Genomic DNA, 25,146 nt, shown 5'->3' with positions numbered 1-25,146 from the left:
TAATCAAGTGGAATATTATTCTTCACCACTCTACGATTCTACTAATCAGTATGGAGTTTACTAGAAGGATTCTCACTAATAAGTAGGACTATATCGCCGCATCCGGTGTGAACCAAAACATAATCCTTTCTCTCTTCCTTCCTTCTCCCCTTTTTCTCCCCCCCATTCTCTCCTTCTCTCTCTTTTCCTGCTCCTCATTGCCTCTTCTCCTAAACAGGGTCCCCGTGGTCCTGAGGGAGCACCAGGAGAGAGGGGCTTACCAGGAGAAGGATTTCCAGGACCAAAGGTAACAATACTTACGTACTATGAAAAAATGCTTTGTCTTGCATGGTCATGATTTACAACTTTAAAAAATGTGGCCTAGCCAATTATCAGAAGTCAAGTATTTTCCTATCTTCACCCTATTAAATAAAGGAATATGTAAATTTTCCCTTAACATGAAACTATAATGAAATTTGTGATTATAAATAACTAATTGGGGGCACCTGGGTGGCTCAGTCGTTAAGCGTCTGCCTTCGGCTCAGGTCATGATCCCGGGGTCCTGGGATAGAGCCCCACGTCGGGCTCCCTGCTTGGTGGGAAGCCTGCTTCTCCCTCTCCCACTCCGCCTGCTTGTGTTCCCTCTCTCGCTGTGTCTCTCTCTGTCAAATAAATTAATAAAATCTTTAAAAAAATAACTAATTGACAGATTTTTACCTCATATAATTATGGCACAGGAAAGGAGAAAACTCTTTTAGTTTGTAGTCATTAAAGCCATAGTGATAAATAGCATCTTTATGTCCAGAAGTGACGTTATTGAGCATAGCTACGACAGAACTTTACTCACAGCTTTGTTTTGTGAAACACAGATAAGAAACTACTAAACCAGTTCGTAATCATACTGTCATTAGTATAATAAGAAAGAAATACGGGTGGGAGGACAGAACTAGAATTACCTTGTTATCATAAGGGGCAAAATGCTATGAGAAACGTACCTTTTACCTGGCAATTGAGAATTCAAATGTTTCTACTGCTTCCCATATATAATTCTTGGCACTCAAGTTCCTCTGGACCAGGGGCTGGCAAACTTTTTCTGTAAAGGGCCAGAGAATAAGTATTTTAGGCTGTGTGAGCAGTATGGTATCTGTCACAACGACTTAGCCTCTGTTGGTGTAGCATGAGAGAAGTCATCAACCATGTATAAATGAATGAGCGTGGCTGTATTCCAATAAAGCTGTACTTACAAAAAACAAGCAGTGGGCTGGATTTGGCCAATGGGCTGTACTTTGCTGACCTCTGGTTCCCCCCATCTACCAAAGGCCACACAGGAAATGATTTTCCAAGACACTTTGGGCAGCATCAACAACATTTCAGAGTAAGCAAGAATACATTTTGGGGTCCGTTTCCTTTCTTTTCTAAATTCTTTCCCCCAAACACACGTGCATGCACACACACACCACCCAGAGAACCACATGCTGTTTTCCAAGTGTCTAAGAACTTCTACTTCAGCCATTTGGTCAGTCACTAAGATCTGGCCTTCTCCCTCCAGCCTCATGCTCTAAAATATCTCATTCTTATCCTCTTCAGCCATGATCAATATTCTATTGTCTGTGAGAAACCTGAATCTCGACTACAGGGAGATCAAGTAGTTAAAACCTAATTCATACTAAGTTGTGAATGACTGCTGGGTTGAATTTTAAAAGAGGCCCTCAATAACTAACAAACTTTAATTTGTCATCATCAAAGGAAATAATCTGTAGGAGAAAGGGGACATTCCTAATGTCCTGACTTAACCAGAGTATTACTCTCAGAAGTCAGGCCAACAGCTAAGTGCTACATTTCAGAAAGTTTTATAATACATAATTTCTTGAGTTTTTTTTTGTCATATAGTAAATTTCTATTTATGTGTAGTCCAAACAACCTGGGAAATTCAAATAGGGTTATTTCTCTTTATAACCTGTGGGGGTTTTTAACATAAATAAGTAAATGAGAAGTGAATAAGTGAAACACTAAGAAGCATACTGCAGGGTGAGTTTTAGTGACAGGTTCAATGTTATAATGATACACTCTTACTCATCATAACCCACAGCACTGCATCGCCCTGCATCTCATCACAGAAAGAATCCATTATATTCAGTGTTACTTTAGGGTCGACTTATGTAATTATACTCTGTGGTAATGATCAGAAGAACCCATTAGTCAGAATACTTCATTCCCCAACCAGCAGGGTCAATGGGGAGTTTTCTATGTGTGCTACTTGGGTTACTTTGCATTGACGTAGAATAAATTATGAATAAAGAGGGACTTAAAGGTATATTTTCCCTTTTCTTAGGTTTCTTGCAAGTGTTCTTTGATTTTACTCTGGCTTTAAATAAATGCTATTCCTAATTAATAATATGGCTTATTTTTCACACAAATGCACAAAATGTTATGACTTCATTGCAATTATATTACAACCAGAGCTAGTCGCATAGGTCATGTGACTATAGAAGTACTCCAAGAAGATTTTCTATGAATCATTTTAAAACTAAATTTTCAATGAATGTTTATAAATTATGATATAAAACATTTAATAAGTAATTCAATACTAGCAAGCATTAGTTCATATACTAATATGAGAGATGAATTTTCATTGTGTGATGGATCTAGTTGAGCAGTGTTAAGGAAATGAAGGATTGATTCAGTTTGTTGTACTATATGATTAGTTAGGTCCCCCATTTCCAGATATTTCTATCAGGAATGGAGCTCTTTTCCAACTTTAGTGTTGCTGTATATGTGTTCTGTTTGGACAGATTCCTTCTTATTTAAGAGTATTAAAACTGTATTTTTTTGCAAGTTACAGATCTTCGGGTGGGCTAGAATTACCCATTTGTAGTGAGCAGTGAATTTGGATGCTTTAGATGCTTCAGCTATTTTGAAATCCTCATTTTTATTAATATACTGATATTTCTCCCATATACTTTCAGGGTGAAAAAGGCTCTGAAGGACCAATTGGCCCACAAGGATTACAAGGCCTGTCAATCAAAGGGGACAAGGTACTGCATAAAGGGTATACAATAGGAAAGATGCCACTAGAATTATTTTTGTTCATTGTTCTTTATGCATGTACATTTATGAACTGTATTCAATCTAATGACCATATCACACAGGTATCCAGTTAATTATAAATCAAGTATACGCAAGGTATATTATTATGTAGGAGGAATTATTATCTGAAATATCCCATCATGTTTATTTACAGTAATGTCTCATTTATTTGGGTTTTGACTTCCAGTAAAACTATCTTCAGCTAAGCAGCTTTAATGCCAAACATTAGCAAAACAGACCTCTTCTTAGTAAAAAAAGTTTTTTAAAATGTATTGACTTGACCCCATTACAGAATGTGCATGTCCATCATTAGATGCTCACTCAAAAGATATTACCTTAAAATGGGACTAAAATAGGAGAACTCATTTAAGAAAGCTAGTGCTGATGCCCTCTAACAAGGACCAAGAGGGGTCCACCTATAGTTGAACAAAGTTAGGTCTATAGATTCATTGCAGTGAGGCAGACCACATACCATGGGGAACCCATTACTACTCAGTAAGAGGATGAAAGATTTTTTATAGCATTTGGGCTTGTGTTAGGTGTTTTTGGGAAGTGTCTAAGAAAGTAGGAGTTGACTTTGGATTGGATGCTGTTAGGAAGGGAGGTAAATTTTTTTCTTATTTTATTATGTTATGTTAATCACCATACATTACATCATTAGTTTTTGATGTAGTGTTCCATGATTCATTGTTTGCGTATAATCCCCAGTGCTCCATGCAGAACGTGCCCTCTTTAATACCCATCACTGGGCTAACCCTTTCCCCCACCACCATCCCCTCTAGAACCCTCAGTTTGTTTCTCAGAGTCCATCGTCTCTCATGGTTCGTCTCCCCCTCTGATTCCCCCCCTTCATTTTTCCCTTCCTGCTATCTTCTTATTTTTTTTTTAAACATATAATGTATTATTTGTTTCAGGGGTACAGGAGGTGAGGTAATTTTAAGACTGGCTATTTTAATGACTCTTATCTAGGAGGTGGGAAAAATGGAGTCAGGCTTAGCTATAATTGGTAAAGAAGTAGCAGTCATTCACTTTAGCTAGTTTAGGGGGATGTTTGATCATTTTGCTGGGGATAGGTGGTTTGGATGCTGTTTTTTGTTTTTGTCTGTGCTCAGACATAACTATGGAGTGCTCTTGCTTTTATCTTGGTTTATCACATCGAATGGCCATATCTGACAGTATTCTGTAAAATTGTTTATGTTCAACACCATGGTCAACCTGTCATTGCTTTTCTCTTTCTCACTAGTTCCTTGTTTTCTTTAAAATAGCTGCAGATCATACCCAGATTAGAAGTGGTAGTGAGGCTGGTGCTAGGAGCTCCGGAGGCTAATAAAGCCCTACAGACCACTGGGAAGGGAAAGCTCCCAGAGGTGAAGATGATATAAGAAACGTACAAAAAACAGAGACCTCATATCAATTTGGAGTCATTTATATGTTAATCTCTAAGCATATCATCACATTATATATTAGAATAATGATTTATGTTCATGATTACTTTAGGTGTTGTGTTTCAATTTTGAATGACTTATTTCTTTTATTTACTGGTAGCTGTCTCTTTTAGATATCTGTATTTAAATAGCTGAGATACTGGTAAATAGTGAGTTATACAAATTTTAGTTGTAATACAGTTTTTGGTTCAAATAGTTCAGCTCCAGCTCCAAAATACCCTAAAAATATGTAAGATTGTCTTTCTTCCTTCGGAGCAGTGAGAACTGAGTACAACAGATCTATTGTTTTATGAGTTCAGTAAATTAACTTTTTCAGGTGTTGTTGTCATGGCATTTGTGTTTTTACATCTGGAGCTCATGCAAAGGAAATACATTGAAATATCAGACATTATCACATAGTAATTGCGAGGCTTTCATCAGCTACTCCCTTACCAAATCCTCACCCTTCCCCCTTTCCTCCTTTCCTATTCTTTTTTTTTGTCTCAACTTTTTATTTGCCATTTTTTTGGTTTTTTAAATTTCAAGTTAGTGTTTTTTTTATTTTATTATGTTATGTTCATCACCATACATTACATCATTAGTTTTTGATGTAGTGTTCCATGATTCATTGTTTGCGTATAACACCCAGTGCTCCATGCAGAACGTGCCCTCTTTAATACCCATCACCGGGCTAACCCAACCCCCCGCCCCCTCCCCTCTAGAACCCTCAGTATGTTTCTCAGAGTCCGTAGTCTCTCATGGTTCATCTCCCCCTCTGATTTCCCCCCCTTCATTCTTCCCTTCCTGTTATCTTCTTCTTTATTTTTTTTAACATATAATGTATTATTTGTTTCAGAGGTACAGGTCTGTGATTCAACAGTCTTACACAATTCACAGTGCTCACCATAGCTTTTATCTATAATGTTAGATTCAAGCACATTTGTGTCTGTAATTCAAGTGATAAGATAAATACCTCTATGATAAGGGCTCTCAAAATATATAATTGGTAAAACACAAAGAAGTGGTTTTGATACAGAAATTAAATGTAAATAATAATGCACAAAAGAAGATGCTTCTTATGTGTTCATTGAATATTTGCAGAATAGTGGTTATGAGTGGGTTCTGGAGTCAGAGAGAGTGAACTTGAATCTTGCCTCTGTCATCTAACGTTTGTATGACTGGGGCAAAGTACTTAACCTCATCTGGAAGATAGGGATGCCTACTTTCAGAGGGTTCTTGTGAAGATTAAATGAGATAAAGCATGAAAAAGCATTTAACACAGTGCCTGCCACATGACAAGCAATCCAATTCTGAATCAGAATAATCCAGCTCTGAACTAGAACTTGAGTCCATTACATCTTTCCCTCTAAGATATTTATTTAGAATGGGGGTTGACACAGAGTAAAACACTAAGAAGCATATTCCAGGGCATGTCTTAATGACAGGATCAGCATTCTTTCTTTCTTTATGCAGGTTCCACACCCAGCATAGAGCCCAACATGGGGCTTGAACTCACGACCCTGAGATCAAGACCTGAGCTGAGATCAAGAGTTGGATACTTAACAGACTGAGACACCCAGGCGCCCCTAATATTATGTGAAGTATGATCCAACGATACAGTTTTGTTCATAAAAACACTTATTTAGTCCAGGCATTGGCAAACTATAGGGCTGGCTGTTATTCTTACAAATACAGTGTTTTTAGAACGCAGGTATATCTGTGCATCTAGGTATTATTGTCTGTGCTTGCTTTGGTACAACCAAAGCGGCGTCCATTACTGATGACAGAGACCTTACTATGGCCCTCAAGAACAAAATGTTTACTGTCCAGCTATTTAAGAACAAGTTCATGGATCCTGATGGAGCCTAAAGACAACTGACATTTAAATGTCCAGGACGCCTGGCTAGCTCAGTTGGTAGAGCATGTGACTCTTAATCCCAGGATTGTGAGTTCAAGCCCCACGTGGGGCATGGAGCCTTCTTCAAAAAATAAAAATAAAAATAAAAAATAAAATAAAATATGCATCTCATTTGTCTCTTTGCTGTTCTGGGATGTGCCAGGCATCATCCTCACACTGGGCGTTTGCTCTGCTTGGAATACTTTTCCTGTGTTTCTACCTGGTTCTTTGTCTCTCTTCGGTGAGGCCATCCTTGGCCACCTCATGCAAAACTGTAGTTGTCTCCCCCCTTCCTTGATTTATTTTTCTCCTTAGCACTTATCCTTATTCAACATATTACTTATTTTATCTATTTATCTTGTTTACTATCTTCTGTTTTTCCTACTGAAATGTGAGCTCTGTGAAGAGAGAGCTTTTTGGCTCTTTAGGTCACTGTTGCTTCCCCAGTGTTTGGAACAATCCAGGGCACATAATGGGCACTCACAAGTATTTGTTGAAAGACACCAAGAATGAATGAATGATAGTGTTCTTCTTACTGATAACTCTCACTTTGTTGCCCGAATTTATCTCATGGAAGGAAAAGGTGAGGTTCTTTAATTTTGTTGCATTTACCTTAGATAATTTCTTAATTTTTAAAATGTATTTTAGCAAGATGTGGAAGGAAAAGGTATTTAGAAAATTTTCGAACATTTCAATTTCTCTCTCAAATCTTGATTTTCTTGGACCCTGTGAATGTTAGACTTTTAAATATTTCTATTGTAATCCTAACAGGAAGTGTTTGGGTCATTAATAACCACTTAGGAATTTTTGGTCCTTGTTAGAAAAATGATTGATAAATATAAACTAGTGCAAATATTCACCAGTTTAGACTACACAGTGAAAATATCATTCACTCTTTTGGCAAACTTGAACTATAAACTGTTTAAAAGAGAGAGTTTTCTAACTTTTTATGTTGAACCCTTTTATGGTATAGATTTTAATTCAGCATAATTCAAGATTAGCAAAGTATGAAAGAATGAGGCTTATTGTTATATTTCTGACTTATTTTCTATACAGGGGGATTTGGGACCTGTGGGACCCCAGGGACTAATGGGCATCCCTGGAATTGGGAGTCAAGGAGAACAGGTAATCAAAGCTTTCTCTCTTTCCCTTTGGTACAGAACACTCTGACCCAGTTCTGGTGTTCATTGAAAGCCAGTCCTGCAAACACCTATGAATATATTTGATAGTCAAAGTGCAATGGAATATACAACCAAAAGTGAATGTAGGGAAGGAAAAGATGGTTCTGTGAGATTTTATTTTTTAGAACTTCCAAAGATTAAAAAAAAGAAAATGTGTGTTTCTTGGAGCTGTGACTTTTAACATTAATGCCTAACTAACAGGATAAGAGTTTTAGAGTGATTTTATATTTTTAGTTTTCCTTGGGAGCAGTGGTTTATTTATCTGTTGGTTTGCGTGTTTTCCCCCTGAGGCTTTGCGAATGATTAAATCTCACTCTCTGCCAATGCTAGGAGAGCACTATCTCCTACCCCCTAGCCATGTATCAATCTAAAAAAAGTTTTAAAACAAGGAACAGAATCAGAGGTAACCATTTAACTTAAAGGGCACCGTTCCTGAATAGAAGCAAACCACAGATAGGGTTTATAAATGACATTTGGCCTCTCTTGGTCAGAAGGAAGGAAAGCTCTCTGAGGATGTCTCCACATTCATGGCTCTAAGGGCTTCCAAAATCTTCTGACCATAACTTTTGGAAAAGCTGGGCACCTTTGTTAGATCTAAATAATATAAAGATAATGTAAAAGTACTATCTACCTACAGAATCTCATTTAATCAAAGTGACACACAAATCCAGATTTATGTTGACTGTCCTCCTACATAGAAAGTAGCCAATCGGTTTGACTAAGATTTATGATTAAGGTTTGAATTATTCTGTTGCCTAGAGAATGAATACTGCTTCGTTCATCTGGGAGAGTGGGAAGAGTATAAAAAAAGGAGATAATTCCAAACCTCATTGTTAACATTAACTCTGAGTTTCTTTCTAACCATCTTGAAATTAATTAGTATTTTTGTTGTTGTTGTTAATCCAAGCAACACCAAAGTTGGATATTACTCCTTTTTCCATTTCCTTTCTCTTGATAGAGATCTTAGTGGTAATACATTAGGAGGATTAAGATGCAGGAAAAGCCAAGATAAGTCTGTATATAAGTGTTTATATAATAATGAAGAGCTGGATATTTTGATTACACAAGGATTGTGGTTTGACTATAGCACTAGGGAGTCTCAAACTTCGCAGTTGACTTGCTGGTTTCAGCCAGGCTTACATTCTGATCCTGGACGTGGCTGGACAGCCCTGGGTCTTGTGGTCCTGGTGCTGAGTCACCACTATGGGGCTAAAAATGAGGTTCAAAGAAAGCCAAATCTTTCCAGATGGCCTGCGAATTCTGGACCTCCCACCTGCAACTTCCTGTTGCCTTTAATGCTGGTTCTTGGTGGGGGTTGTTGTTCTTCAGCTTAAAAAAATCTCTTTGACTTCTTTTGTTTTCTCACCCCTTTCTCTCCAAATTTCCAAGAGAAAATCATTTTTAAGGTAGACGTGTCCATATGGAGCTGACCCCCACTGGATAGGAGATTGAATAGAATGCATCATTTGTAAATTGCTTTGAACAAGAAAGGAATTCGTTTTCCCTTTTAGGACAAATGATTTAAATCCTACTTAAATGTAACCTCTATTTATACAGTTATTCATTTTTCTTCTTATCCTTAATTTGACATGTTTACTCATTGAATTACCGTTGTTATTAGATCTTCCTAATTCTCTTACAGAAATGAATTTCCCCACTCATCTGTTTTTGGGAAACTCCTGTTTTCAAGAACATGTTGATAATATGCCTCGAGGGGCCTGCAGATTTTCATGAAACGTTTGGAGGCTTGACCACTTCAACTCTGTTATAAATTGGAGTGCAAATACAAATAACCACATTTACACGTATATACACATACATATATGCATGGATCTCTTTGAATTTTTGGTTCCTTGTGGCATATCATACTACTTGTAGACAACTGTAAAAGATTCTTCCTAATAACAACATTATGATTCCTTCTTGTAATAACCTTAGCTTTCTTAAACTGTTTAGACTACTTCATCTTCATTAACCAGAAAAAAATGATATTTATAATTAAAAAATAAACAAGCAATTGTATCATCCAGCTGGAAAAAAGGGGATACCATTTGTAATAAAATAATCATGTGTCTGTAACCATTATTTACACAATCATGGATTATGGGGTATAAGCAAAACAAAATTTTAGTTTTTCCTCACCAACCCTTTAAATATTTTTTGGTGGGGTAAGTTTTTTCTTTTTCCTACCGCAGGAAGAAATTACCAATGAGTTACAAACTCTTCTTATCACTTTTAGGTAATAAAAAGTTATGGTATCATCTCTTAGTTGTAACTCACAGTTTTAATTGTGTAATAAAAAGTATCTAGTCACTATATTAACTTTCCTTTTAATCTTCATTTATCTGGTATGAGCTATAGGGAGAACCTGTGGTCCACGGGAAGGAATGTGCTTCTCATCCCTCCCAGGCCGAATCAAGGATGAGAGTCAGAGGGAGGCCACAGAGTTTCTTTCTTGGCTGGTCTGTTGTCACATGGTTTGGGTCCTCTGGTCTTGACAGATGTTTGACAGTGAGTTTCCTTGTGGGGCTCTTGTCTTGCCCCTGTGACTGCCACTCTCGGGACATGGATGAAGGACTCTCTTCCTCCAGCTGTTTCTCCCCATCAGCCTCTGCTTTTCTGGGGGTTTATTCTATACTGATTCTCTCTATTGGAATTCCACTGCTCCTCCAGGTCCTCTTGGACAGGATTCCAAACAATTCAAGGCTAACCCTGTCTCTCACCTAGAGTACATCTGGTCCACAGAAAAAACTTGCACGGCCTTTGCGCTGACCAACTCTGGATAGACGAGCTGATCCAACCCTAGCCCTCTCTTGGCCATCACCATCCATTTTAGCCTTCCCAGGTGTGAGTCAGACACAGGTCCCTTGTGTTGCCAAGGCAAAAATCAAGGTCAACAAGTGGTTTCACTGAAGCTCTCTTTCTAGAATGCGGTGAAAAGAGAAGCAACCCAAATCCCTCTCATGTTCTTCAAAGAAAACACTTTATAAGACTACTTTCTCCAAAGAAGAACTTATTAATTCTATCTCCTTCCCCTTTTTATACCCACAATGTGAGCGAGAGTCTAGTGTTTGGACATTCTTCAGTTTGGTGTCCACAGACTCTTGCTTCTTAGAGCCTAAGGTCAAAACCTTCGATTTAACATCCTGATATAATGTGACCGAGACAGCTAGAGTATAGGTTTGCCTGCATGGGACTGAAATGTGAAATAGGTTAACAAGAAGCAATTTTATTTCTCTGATTTGGAACTCCAAGCTGGCATGGTGGCTCTGTTCGTCAGGGTCTTCAGAGATTCCATCTTCATTCTTGGGAGTCTGCCCTTCTCAGGGTGCTTTCCTCGCCCACATGATCTGGGATAGCCACTGTGTCTTCACTTCAGCCACTGGGGAAGGGGAATAGGGGAGGGAAGGGCATGCCTCTTCCTTTATCATGAATCAGCAATTGCACATGTCACTTCCTTTTGTATCCCATTGGTCCAAATCCAGTCCATCTGGCAACACCTGGCTGCACAAGGGACTGGGAAACGTGGTCGTTATCTAGGCAGCCGCGCAGGTCAGCTACAATTCTCTTACTATGGAAGAAGGGGAGAATGCCTATTATGGTTTGACTAGCAGCCTCTGCCATGCCATTCAACAAATACTGAGTGTGACTAATATATGATAGGATGAGAATTAAATTTTCACTTTAGAGGGTATGAAACTACTTTTATCCGAATTTCTTAATTTCACTAATGCTATTTTTAAACATTTTATTTTAAAGGGAATCCAAGGTCCTATGGGTCCACCTGGTCCACAAGGGCCTCCAGGACAAGGCCTGCCTGGTGCTAAGGTAACTTTCTGAATGAGAGCAGAGTTTAATATATCTATAGTCTAGTTGCTATTTCCTGGTCAGCAGCCAGTGCATTGGGAAAGCAATAGATAAAATGAACTTAAAAATCAGATTTCTACTTAATGTAAAATGGTACTGATATTCCTGAGGGTTTAGTTAATGTAATATGTATTCCTTACACTTTTAGAAGCATTTATTTAGGCAATCTTAATTTATTGTTTTCTTTATGACTTTTTCTCAAGAGATCCTTTTCTAGCAGCTCAAACAGTAGAGGCTACCTGTGGGCTGGCTAATCCATTCTCACCAACACTCCCACAGTAGGCCTACCTCCTGACACATTTAATTAAAGATATGGAGTCAGAAATAAAGAAAAATCTTCTATGAATGTGGGAATCATTTTATGTCCTAAATTAAAACTATTATTTATCCCTTAGGGAGAGGCATGGCACTTCTTATTTAACTAGCTGTCCTTACTGTTGCTTCAAATGATCACTAATCATTGTTAAATAAATACTGCCCTGAGAGTAGTCACCTTCCAGCACACTCCTTAGAGATTGGCATGTGAGAAGCAGCTCGAGAGAAGAAAGTTACTGTCCTTGAGATTTTTGCTTTGGGTTCATCATTGGAAGCTCAGGTTGTTCTTTCTGCCTATGATATTGCTCTTGATTCACAGTCATTCTGGCTTCTCATGTGTCAATTTTAGTTGTTATGGGATCTAACTGCCTATCTTCCAGGTGCTCTCCACCTTTTGAGTATGCTATGTAGCCTATATATATATCTTTTTAGATTTTATTTATTTATTTGAGAGAGAGAAAAAGAGAGAGAAAGCACAAGTCAGGGGGAGAGGCAGAGGGAGAGAGAGAAGCAGGCTTCCCGCTGAACAGGGATCCTGACAGGGGGCTCAATCCCAGGACCCTGAGATCATGATCTGAGCTGAAGGGAGATGCTTAACCGACTGAGCCACCCAGGCGCCCCTACCTAGCCTGTATTTTAAGCCAGACCATTATATATTCCAAATTTGATAAAACTCCATCCACCTGAAGGGATTTTAGGCAAATATATATATATTTGAATTATATACAAACACAAATTGAAATAATATAATATATATTAAAATATATATTTTCAGGTTTTATATTACAATATATCATGAGTATTAATATTAATAACATAATTAACATCTATCCACTATGTATATATTTGAACACATATATATGAATTGAGCACACAAAGCTCAATTTTATCTTATTTTGTTGATACAAGACAGCTCTTAGCTCTTAAGGAAGGAATATATTTTATTTTGCTGCTACTGTGACATACTCTTCAAATACTCTTTCCTCACTAGGGAGAAGTAGGCCAGACAGGAGCTACGGGTCCTAGAGGACCAGTGGGAGTTGGCGTACAAGGCCCAAAGGTGAGCTGACCATACCGATCAGAAGCGTTTAGATAATTTATGTCATATTATGTAAAGTTTCATTGATATCCAAACTCAATACAGATCGTGCATGTGTCATCGGTTATTTCATCAGAGGAGAATATTTATTCAGGAAAGGGTCTGATGCTCAGTGTAACTCTTATTGTTTAAGAAGAACCAAAAATCTTAGTTTATTTTAAGGACTGCTATCTGGTTTTTGTTCGTATATTTATTAGTATCAGAGGCCCTTTTTGGGCACAGAGCGATTCTTTCAGAACAGTCTTATCTGCATATTAGAAAACAGAGCACCTAGACAGTAGGATTTCAGCAAACGGTACTTCCCTAGTCTTGTTTTGCGGCGGGCTCACGTTTCAGGTCTCAGCTCCAAAGCTACCTACTCAGAAAGTGGTTCCCTCAACCTAAAGTATGTCTCCCCCACTCCCACTACCCACTGATTTTATATCTCAGCATGCTGTTTCCTTTGCTGTTCCCCTTCACCTCAACGGGCATGTTTTCTGCCTTACGTTTCATCTTCCTAATCACTTGAGAAATGCAGTGTCCAGCACTGCAGCCACCAGCCACACATGGTTACTGAATGCGCGGAATGTGGCGAGCGTGAAGTGAGATGTGTGGTTACTGTGAAACACACACTAGATTACAGAGCTCGGCACGAAGAACGTGAACTACATCCCTGGTACTTTTGCAGATTGATTACATATTGAAATGATACAATTTCAGCTATATTAAGGTAAAGTAAAATACATTATTAGGATTATTTTCACCTGTGTCTTTTAACTTTGTAAATAAATGTGGCTGCTAGAGGAGCTATAATGACATACACGGCTTGCTTTCTATTTCTATGGGACCGTGCTACCCCCCTGCGACAGGGTCCTTGTTTCCTTTTTTTCTTGTTTATTATCGAATCCCCAGTTCTGGGGACAAGCGGGTACTCAATAAATGTGTTGAGTAAATGAACGAATTCTTACTTTACCCTTCACGAGTTCTATAATCCTGAAGTCAGATAGGATCTGGCAAGCCACACTGAGGGTTCAGCTCCATCATTGTTGCTGCTGACATTGTTGTCATTCTTATAAGTATTTGGGTATTACAATATGTAAGATGTGGGTCTAGAAGAACAGACATGTTACATATGCATAGACATATAATTACAATGAGTACAAAATATACTAATGTAAATAGCAATCACTAACATAAGTAGTAATAATAGCTGCCGTTTGTTGGTTTCGATGTGCCACACAATAGGCTAAGTATGACATATATGTCACCGTACGTATATGCAGTGCACATACACATATGTACATGTCTGATGTCATATATGTGCCAATTTCAGAGAAGCAACATAGTAGGGTAGTAAGGCTCAGCAGTTAGACTGCCTAAGTCTAAATCCCAGTTTTGCCATTAACTAGATGTGCAATCGTAAGCTTCTCTCACTTTAGAAAATGAAATATTTCAAGCGTACTCAATAGCATAGAGGATAATACAAAGACCACCCAAGTATTTCACAACCCAGCTTTATCAAATGTTGACATTTTGCCATATTTATTCTAGCTATTTTTCTAAGAAGCATTACAGATATAGATAGAGGCTTCTGCCTCTGCTAGTCCATCCCATGACCATCCACTCCCCCACCAGACATAACTAATTTCATGGCTTGGGTATTTATCATTCTCTCGAAGTTTTTAAAATTTTCCCACATATTTTTATCCATAAACCACATAAAGCTTTTGTGTGTTCTTGAACTTTACATAATGCATCATTCTGCCTCATATTTATATTCAGCCTCATGTCTTACTTGTTTTTATATACCTTTAATTCATTTGTTTTCATTGCTCTATGATAGTCTATTGTATACAAATATCTCATTTAAAATTTATCCATTTTCCTATCGATTGACATTTAAATTGCTTCCTATTTTTTGCCTTTGCCAACAATGCTATCATAAACATTCTATGAGTTTCCTCTTATGTAAGTCAGACTACAAGTTTCTCTCACTGGTTGGTGATAGATGCTACAAATAGAATTGGAAGATCATAGGGCATGGGCAAGTTTTCAATTTTGGTATCATGAAGATCCTGTCCAAAATGGACAATGGGTAAAATGGTTCTGCCCGTTCACCAACCTTCTAGCAAAATGTGACAATGCTTTTAAACTTTAGGTCTTTAGTCCACTTACCGTTTCCTTTTTGTGTGTGGTGCAATGTAGCGATCTTTTTTTCCCCCAGATGGACAACCATATGTCCCCGCATGGGTTACTAAATAGTCCATCTTTGCTGCACTGGTTTGTAATTCCACCTCTGTTGTACATCAAGCTTCTCTGTGTGAGGATCAGTGCCTGAGCTCTCTATTCTGCTCCATTTGTCTATATCTTTCAGTGCTATTACTTCTGTCTTGATTATGATAGATTTATAATAAGTTTTATCATCAATAGGGAAAATACTCTCAACTTCTTTCCTGGTTACTCTTGATTCTAACATACTCCTTTTAGGATTGACTTGTCAAATTTGACAGAATAAAACACCACCATGAACAAAATAATACTTCTCCTAATTGACCTGTAATAGCTAATTAAAATATGTAGAAAAAAGAAAGCAATTCACAAGTGCAAAAAATTTCTCCATTGGGATATACTATTGGGATTGCATTGAATCTTCCAATTAAATATTGAGTCTTTCAAACCATAGTGTAAAACTAATATTTCAGGAAAATATTTGCCATTTTATCCATAAAGCTCTTCTAGTTTTTCAGTTAAAAATGTACATTGGAGAAATTTTTTGCAATTGTGAATTGCTTTCTTTTTTCTACATATTTTAATTAGCTATTACAGGTCAATTAGGAGAAGTATTATTTTGTTCATGGTGGTGTTTTGTTTTGTTTTGGTATGTCATTTTTGTATTCAGGCACCTGATAATATCTCTTATTATTTCTAATTGTTTGTAAACTCTTGCTTTTTTATTCCCTGTGTACATAATCATATTGTATGAAAATAAAAACTCTTTTATATATTTCTTTTTAGTTCTTTCTCCTATTTGTTTTTAAAAATTTTACACTGTTAGGATCTCCAGTGCAATGCTTAAAAGAAGTGACTTCAAAGGAAGTGCTTCTAAAATTTCACTTTTTTAAAACAAGATTTTATTTATTTATTTGAGAGAAAGGGAGCAAGAGAGAAAGTACGATCAGAGAGGAAGGGCAGAGGGACAAGTTGACGCCCCACTGAGCAGGGAGCCCAAAGTGGCACTTGATCCCAGGACCCCAAGATCATGACCTGAGCTGAAGGCAGACACTTAAGCAACTGAGCCACCCAGGTGCCCCTAAAATTCAATTTTAAGAGTGACATTTGCTGTAGGTTTTTGCTAGACAATCACTATTAGGTTAAGATAATTACCTTCTGTTTGAATTGTACCAAGAGTTTCTTAGTAATTATAAATGGATTTATATATCCAATATATATTGGATTTTATCAGATTCTGCATCTACTAAGATAATTGTTTTATGTTTCCCTTTTAACCTGTTCATAATGGTATGTTACATTTCTAGAATTTTTAGTCGTTGAACCATCCTAGCATTCTTGAGATAAACCCAACTGATCATGATATACAACTTTTTTATGATAGTAATTTAATTGACTAATCTTTTATTCAGGATTTTTGCATCCATTTTAAATAATTTTATTTATTATGTGGTTGACATAAAATAAAAGCACATGGTTAAAGTGTACACTTTGATAAAACATGTATATGTTCTTGAAACCATCAGCAAAACCAAATAACTAAAGTATCTATCATCTCCCCCCCACATACCAAATTATTATGTGTCCCTTTGTAATACCATCCTTCCATCCCTCCCCAACTTCGCCTACTGATCTGTTTTGCAATCTCTGGTAACTATCGGTCTGCCCTCTGTCATAATAGATTCATTTGCATTTCCTAGAATTTTATGTAAATGGGATAATACGTCATATAACCTTTTTTTCTGTCTTATCTTTTACTCAGCAAAATTACCTTCAGGCCCACGTTTAACAACAAGGACTAGCTTCTTTTTTATTGTTCTTTTTATTGCTGAATAGTATTCTACTGTATGGACATTTGTTCATCCATTCATATGTTGAGGGAAATTTGGTTGTTTCCAGCTTTGGGGTATTATAAGGCTATTATGAACAATTATGTACATGCCTTTGTATGGACATAGCTTTCATTTTTCTTGGGTAAATGCCTAGAAGTGAAATGGCTGGGTCATATGGTAGGTATCTATTTAGCTTTTCAAGAAACTGCCAACTTACTGTCCAAAAAACTCTTTATTTTGTCTATATTTTCACTGGGTATGGAATTCTGGGTTGATGGCTGTTTTTATTTTGTTTTTTCTCTTTCTTTTAGTACGTTCAAGATGTTGTTCCACTGTCTTCTCACTTGCATTGTTTCTGATGAGAAATATGTTAGCATCTACACATTCATTTCTCTACATGTCTCTTTTGTCTGGCTATCTTTGAGATTTTCTCTGTATCACTAGTTTTGAGCCATGTGATTATAATGTGCCTTACTTTTGTTTTCTTCGTATTTCTTGTGCTCAGGGTTCATTGATTTTCTTGGATCTGTGGGTTATTGATTTCATCAAATTTGGAATACTAGGCCATTGTTTCTTGAAATATTTCCCGCTCTCTGCCTTCACCCAAGCAACTCCGTGTTACTTAAATTTGGCTGCTTCACTGATGCTCTACTCATTCCTTTTTGGTCTCTTTTCTCTGTGTTTCATTTTAGATAGTTTTTATTGCTATGTTTCTCAGTTCATTAATCTGCTGTGATGTCTAACTTGCTGTTAATTTTATCCAGGGTATGGTTTATCTCATACTTTGCAATTTTCAACTCTAGAAGTTCAATTCGTATCTTTCTATAACTTCGTGGCTCTATTTAATGTATCTCAACCTTCCTCTGGTTTCTTGAGTATATGGAACATATGGAATGCAGTATAATAATTTTTAGGGTCCTTATCTACTATTCTATCATTTCTGTCATTTTCTTGGTAATTTTTTTTCCAGTTTCTTTGAATTTCTGATAATTTTTGGCTAGATGCCAAACTTTGTGAATTTTGCCTCTTTTGGGGGCTAGACATTTTTGTATTCCTACACATAAGTTTGTATTTCTATACATATCTTTGTCCCTGGATTCTTCTAAGTCATTTGAAAACAGCTTGTACCTCTTGGTCTTGCTTTTAAGCTTTCTTAGGTAGGAGCGTTTAGTGTAGGGTTCGTTTTTCTTGACTACTGAAGCAAGACGTTTTTAAGAACTCTAATCTATGCCCTCAGAATTCTGAGATTTCCTTTCTTGCCACTGGAAGCAGGCACTATTTCTGGCCTGCTGCCAGTTCTCTCTAATTCTTTAAGTTGGTTGTTTTCTGGGCATTGGGTAGTTTCTTCACACTGTGCTGAACAGTATTTATTTGACTACACGAGGGGGATACTCATCAGAGCTTCATCGTTCTCTCTGTGTACCTTCTTCCTATCAGGTAATCAATTCTGCGAATTTTTGATACCCGGCTTACCTAGACTCCTACCTTTGTCTTCTTAAATTAGAGAGATTTCTGAACTTTCCCTGGGTTCCCTCTCCCTGCACCGTGGCCTGGAAACTCTACCCAGGCAGCAAACCGGGGAAATTACAGTATTCACCTAATTTGTTTCCCTGCCCCCAGTTATTATTATCCTTCATTATCTGGTGTCTAATATCTTGAAAGGTATTGTTTTATATATTTTGTCTGGTTTTTAGCTGTGTCAGGGCGGAAATTAAATCTGGTCCCTATTCCTCCATTTGACTGGAAACTTACATGATATCTACATTCATAGGCAGTCTGGTCTACAATGTAGTTTCCTTGTCCTATTATTGTATGACTTTAATTAAGGTTTTATTAGCCTCATGAAATAAATTGGGTAGAGTTCCCTCTTTTACTGTTTTTCAGAACTATTTGTATAAGATAGGGAATACCTGTTCTTCAAAGGATATAGAATTTGTAAGGCTTGCCTGTAAAACCAGCAGAGCCTGTGATCTTGGAAGGAGAGGAAATTAGAGACTTTCAATTGCTGATTCAGTTTTTTAATGCTTCTGCTTTATTTAGCTTGTCCACTTCTCCTTATGTCATTTAAGTAATTTATATTTTTCTTAAAAGTTATTAATGTTCTCCAATATATTTGTTTGAAATTGTCATGGAAATTTTCTATGATTTTAAAAAATCTTTACCATGTATATAGTTATATTTCCCTGTAATTCTTCATAGTGTTTATCTTTAATTATTAATTCTTAATAGAGTTTTCTTTTTTAGTGTTAGTAATTCCTGTTAGAGGTTTATTTATTTTATTAGTTTTTTAAAGGTATTATTTAGTTTTGTTACTTTTCTTAATTTTTGATTTTCAAATTTATTACTGTCTGCTCTGATCTTTACCATATCCCTCTACTTATTTTTAGGTTTACTGTTCTTTTATTTTCACTAGTTTTTTTTTTTTTTAGTTGAGTTTAGGTGAAATGACTTTCACTTATCTTTAATATTTTTGCTCTTAAATGCAGTAAGAATACTTTGGCATTATTTGAAAGTAGCACATATTATCTCTGAACATTTTAAAGGGCATATTCTTAAATACAAACAAACTTGAAAGCAAGTAGCATTATTGAGTATTAGAGCTGACATTTCACTTCCATGTTAGTTTCTTGGGGTTGCTGTAACAAAGAACCACAAACGTTCAACACAACAGGTATTCATTATGTCACAATTCTAGAGGAAGTGGAAAATCAAAGTGTCTGCAGGGTCATGTTTTCTCTAAAACCTGTAGGGAAGAATCCTTCCTTGCCCCTTCTTAGCTTCTGGTGCTGGCTGCCCGTGCTTGGCATTCCACGGCTTGTAGCCGCACCGCTGCGATCTCTGCCTCTGCCATCACATGGAGTCCCCCCACCCCCCAGGTGTCTGTCTTTACATGGCATTTGCTCCTTACAAGGACAGAGGACCGCCGTCATGTTGAAGTAGGGCCCACCCTCATCACCTCATCTTAACTCGGTTACGTCTACAAAGACCCTATTTCCAAATGAGGTTACATTCACAGGGACCAGGGGTTAGGACTTCAACATCCAGTTTTTGAGGTTTCAGTTCAACCCATAACAAAAGAATCCAAAACTGAGATCCAAAGAAGTTAAGTAACTTGCCCAAGGTCAGAGAGTTTCATTACTATTAGCTACTACTCAGATTTCTCCACTCAGAGGCTTGTTGCAAATACTGTAAGATACACCTTGTTGGCAAGTACCTCAAAATGGTTGTGCATAAGTATGAATTTAAATTAGGATAAATATAATACTTATAGATAAATATGAATTTCTGGGAAATAAAATCTTTGCTTATCCACCAGGGGGAGCCAGGCTCAATAGGGCTCCCAGGACAACCAGGATTTCCAGGAGAGGATGGAGCTGCAGGGAAGAAGGTAACACTTTTTTATGTTTACTGGAGTAAAAACTATTGAACCACACTGATACCTTGGTGCTATAGGACCTCAAATTAAACCATCCAGGACAAACTTAGTCATTTTAGGTAAATGTCTCACAACTCTCAATTTCCTTTTTCACTTACTTTAGATAGAAAGAGCGCCAGTTTATTGGCTGGATAGTGTCTCATGCTCTCTGCTTTCTCTCTGGCATTTCAACCATGGTGTCCCCCAGTGACCTAGTCCCTTTGGATTCCTAGAAAGCACCTGAAATGAAACTTTGAGGCAAACACTTTTTCCCCTCCAACAAGAGAGTCTGTAAATGCATTCAGGAAGTAATTATAAAGAGTTTTTGAAGTATTATGAGTTGACATTTGAAACATTCATTTTTCTAGATAAGTAGAGAAAAACAGCAGATGGAAAGGCTGAAGGTCTTTCTTGTTTTTTTTTTTTTACTAAACCATCAAATGTGAATGAAGAGCCAAAGGAAAGTGAGCTTATTCTTTGAAAATTGGCGGAGAAATTGGACTTTTTCCTATTTCAGCTGCTCTGAGCTCAACTAGAGTTTGATTTGAATTTATTAAAGTTGGTAAACTCCCAAATTAATTTTAAGACTATTATTCTGGAGGGTCTCAGCAGAGAATCCACTGGCCATAAAAGGAGACAAGGTGGGCTTATACAAACTGTCCATTCAGGGTTAGCTAAGACATCAGTGTCATTTCCTCTAGGGAGAAGCAGGGCTTCCAGGAACAAGAGGCCCAGAAGGACCACCTGGAAAAGGACAACCTGGCCCCAAGGTATGGAACTGACAAGGTGTTGGGGAAAGCAGACTGCCCAACGAGACAGTTTAGGAGAAATTTGATTGTTACTCTTGCTATGTCAAATGTGTTTACTTCTGGCTGAAAATTATGGCTCCAGCTTGTGTGTTTTCGGAAGACAGGAAGTATGTATTATTCATTTTTATTTTCCTAAGATCTATCATAAGACCCGGCTACTAGGCAGAGTTCAACACATGTTTTCTCAATAAATGGTCAGATTGACATTTTAAAACACATAGAAAAGAAGCCTTGAGATACATCCTTGAGACTTGAAAGTCCATACATTTTCTTCAAATACTTATAGTATCTCACACAGTAAGAAAGAAATACCACTTATCAAATGGAGGTTTCATTTCCACAACTTGGCATACATTTATCTTACACATTGTAGAAATGCTGGTTGAGTAACATCTTTATAAAGATGCGAATATCCAGATTCATCAATAAGACCACGAAGTGACATAACCTACGGCCTCTAAGATGCCAGATGTTCCTGCAGGTTTTATGTACAGTCATCAGTGTACATATAAAGACTCTGGAGAATTATATATGAGTAAAGTAAAAATAAAATCTGTATATTTATTAGTGTTCTAATTGCATTAAAATGGTCAGTGAAAGCTTAAGAAGTCTACGTCTTGTGCAAATATTGGCTAAAATTGAGTCCTTAACCTTAAATGTGAGAATTTGACATTTAAATTATTTGCAGAATTTCAAACGTTTTAATTTATTGGTATATCAGACTATGAAATCTCTTTCTCTCTCTCTCTTTTTTTTTTTTTGTGAACCTGGACAGAGAATACCTTTTTCACAACCCCCCAAAAAAATACTTTTAGAAATGCTTGTCTATTAACATTCAGGAGAACAGAAGTTTTCTAGAAGATACTTTTGGAAACTAGACCCTTGGAGTTAATAATTGAAGCTGGAAGAATGAATGATGTCTCTGGGAAAGAGCTGAGGTTTGAATCCTACATTGTGCAGTAGTTGGAGAAAGAACATTCAGACCAGCATGAAGATAAGCAGAATAGTTACTGTGTTAGGGAAACTAAGGTGACAGGGTTTCAAGAGGAAAGCAATTGGTGGTGTCAAATACTACCTATAGAGCGAGGAGAATGCATTGGAAAGAGAGGGCACTGGATTTGTAGCTCTGAGGGGTTCTGTGGCTTATGGAAGTTTAGAGAGAAGAGAGGTAGGAATCTGTTACGTAGCCCAGACATGCTACAGTTCAGTGTTGGCCCTTTATTACCTTTCATTGGGTTCCTACTGTTGTCTTCTGGGTCATTTAGGACAGTAAATTAAATTTGGGAGTAAATGGAAGAAAATAACTAGTTGGGGTTAGATTTTGCCTCTGCTGGCAAATGATAATGATACGATAAGTTAAGGATACAATAACATTCAACTGTTATGTTTTTTTTTTTTTTTTATCACCTGTGTCACTGCTCTTCATTAGTTTGGATCTTGGGAGTTAATTACAATCTATAGATGCGGTAGGAATTCACCTCTTCTTGAGGGAGTGTCTGCATTTCTGATGACCTTGGGAATATGTCAGAAATGTGAATTCTTGGATCTCAATGCAGACCTACTAAATCAGAAACTCTGAATGTGGGGCTCAGCAATCTGTGGGCTAACAAGCCCTCCACATGATTCTGATGCACGCTTAGGTTTGAAAATGGTGGTAGAGTCATTTATGTCATAAATGATTCAATGCCCTCAGCTGCAAACCCCCGGAATAACTTGAAAGTTATTCCTTCGTTGAGCCACATTTGGATATGGTACCTTGCAGTTGAGCCCTAGTTGAGCCCTAGTTGTAACACTCTGAGGGCTCTGGTTGAATGTAACAAAATTCCTTCAGGGAAGTACCAGCTTACACAGCCAGGCTGAGGAACAGCCATTCGGCAGTACACAACCAGGCTGAGGAACAGCCAGTTGGCAGTTTCTTACTCTGCTCCAGGTTAATGCTGATGCGTCTTTCTGCCTATAGAATTACCAGTCTCATTTGGGAGACAGAACTAGATTCCTTGTTGAGGAAGAAATGGGGCTGGATTTGAAAAATCTGGGGGTTTTTTAGTGGTAACTTTATATAGCTAGCTATTTCCTGCTTCACTTCTTGTTGCCACCGTTACAATCTATGGATGTAAAATTAAGAAAATTTTTCTTAAATGAATATACAGTGTTTTATTAGTTTCGGGGGTACAATATAATGATCCAACAATTCTATACATTTCTCAGTGCTCAAGATACGTGTACTCTTCATCCCCTTCACCTAGTTCACCCAATTCACCCGTCCTTCCACCCACCTCCCTTCTGGCAACCATCCGTTTGTTCTCTATCTTGGAAAATATCTCATTTTATGTTTTAAAACTCAAGCAGCATTAAAGCTGAAAAAGCACAGGTAGCTAGCTGTCTTTTCTGAAACCGCAGATGTCTCAGAAGCATCTGTTAATAAACCAATGCTGCCAAAGAACTATGAATTCCAATTAAAGTCCCCAAAGAGAGATACTGAACTTAGATTTAAAAAACATCAAATCATATTGAATAAGTGGTAAAGACTGAACAATTCTGAAGTCACCCAGTCTGCTCAAGAACATCGGCAAATCTTGTACAAACTGAGCTGGACTTAGGATACATTGCTTGAAAATCAGTGTTAGTTGAGAACATGGTCCTGATAGGGTTGTTGTCAGAACAAGGAGGGTTTGTTCATACAACTGTATTTTTATAATTATTTTGTCAGGGTGATGAAGGAAGGAAAGGGAGCAAAGGAAATCAAGGACAGAGGGGATTTGCAGGGCCTGAAGGGCCAAAGGTATGTTTCTTATATTCTCATTTATGCTTTGGGGAGATTGTAATTGTGTCTGGTTTTAATAGAATATTAGATTTCCACTGCAAGTTAGATTCCCTAGTTCCTTCTCAACAAATCCAAATGAAAAAGGCTTCAGAAAACATGCTATTCTGGGTGAAATAGGATGGAATGAAGAGTCCATAAAATATGTGATCTTCGTTGGAGCATTTATGATTCTTAGAGACAATCTGTATGTCCATTCTCTCAAGTGACCACCAAATATTCAGAAGTTGGGATAGAGTTAGGACTGTAGGAGATACCAATTCTCTTCCATCTTGTTTTGCTGAACAACATGGTTCCAGACAGAGAGGTAACACAGGGATGATGAGGAGTGGGGTTTCAGAATGCAGGAGTGTAGGATTCTCATCCTGCTCTACCCAGAACCTTTTGGGGCCAGTCATTTTAATCATAGAAAGCAATAATAGTATCTATTTCCCAGGATTGCTGTGAAGACTGAAAGAGTTAATAAAGCACTGAGCACTGTTCCTGGGACATAGTAAGTGCTCAGTACATGGAGCTATTCAGAGAGAAAAAATTAATACTGTGCAATGGCAAGTAGGGGATATATGACCTGATAAACTGACCAGGACCAGATGCTGAGGATGAAGTAAAGGAAATTGCGAGACAGGCAATCAGGTGTGTGTCCTGACTTAGCAGGAGAGAATATTGAGGTCATTTGGATGTGTCAGGAAACAGAAATTGCAAACCTAAGAGAGTTCAAGCTTCTAGGAAGATGTTAATTGTAAGGAGACAGGGAGTACGTTGAAGGACCAGACTATTAAAGAAACAAACACACAAAAACGGTACCGGCAAGATAAAAGCAGGTAGAAAACAAATCATCCTCTGTCGACAAGTCATTAAGCTTCAGTGTCCATCAGTATCACCTGGGAGCTTGTTACAAATCTGTATTTCTTGGCGCCATGCCCAGACAGCGGGATTTTTTAGTAAGTGGGTGGGTCCTAGAAATCTTCGTTTCTTAAATAAGTGCCCTATGCTACAGGTAATTCAAGGAGCACATGATGAAAAAGGCCACTATATAAGGAAAGTGTTATATTAGTATTAATAACAATGGTTTTTCCTTATATCTTACTCTGTTCTTCAAAGAGTACTTTTCTGTATTTTGAAATACAGCTTTTTTGATGAAGAACTGCCTTATTTTAAAGCATAATCACAATTTAATACAGGGTCTTTAAAAGAATTACATACTATCTACAT

General features: G+C 37.4%; 1 protein-coding gene across 1 annotated transcript in view; it reads left to right on the top strand.

The window, feature by feature from the left end:
* Nucleotides 1–25,146, top strand: part of COL28A1 (collagen type XXVIII alpha 1 chain) — a 158,376-nt gene that overhangs the window by 51,524 nt on the left and 81,706 nt on the right. The window contains exons 14-21 of the mRNA XM_036064440.2: nt 218–286; nt 2,946–3,014; nt 7,444–7,512; nt 11,328–11,396; nt 12,742–12,810; nt 20,206–20,277; nt 21,006–21,074; nt 23,824–23,895. Of these exons, the coding sequence (XP_035920333.2) occupies nt 218–286; nt 2,946–3,014; nt 7,444–7,512; nt 11,328–11,396; nt 12,742–12,810; nt 20,206–20,277; nt 21,006–21,074; nt 23,824–23,895 (558 nt within the window). The remainder of the gene's footprint in view (nt 1–217; nt 287–2,945; nt 3,015–7,443; nt 7,513–11,327; nt 11,397–12,741; nt 12,811–20,205; nt 20,278–21,005; nt 21,075–23,823; nt 23,896–25,146) is intronic.

The sequence above is a fragment of the Halichoerus grypus genome, chromosome 12 (genome assembly GCF_964656455.1).
Source record: "Halichoerus grypus chromosome 12, mHalGry1.hap1.1, whole genome shotgun sequence".
NCBI lineage: Eukaryota > Metazoa > Chordata > Mammalia > Carnivora > Phocidae > Halichoerus > Halichoerus grypus.
The sequence above is the reverse complement of the archived record's forward strand: the minus strand, read 5'-3'. Positions and strand labels throughout refer to the sequence as shown.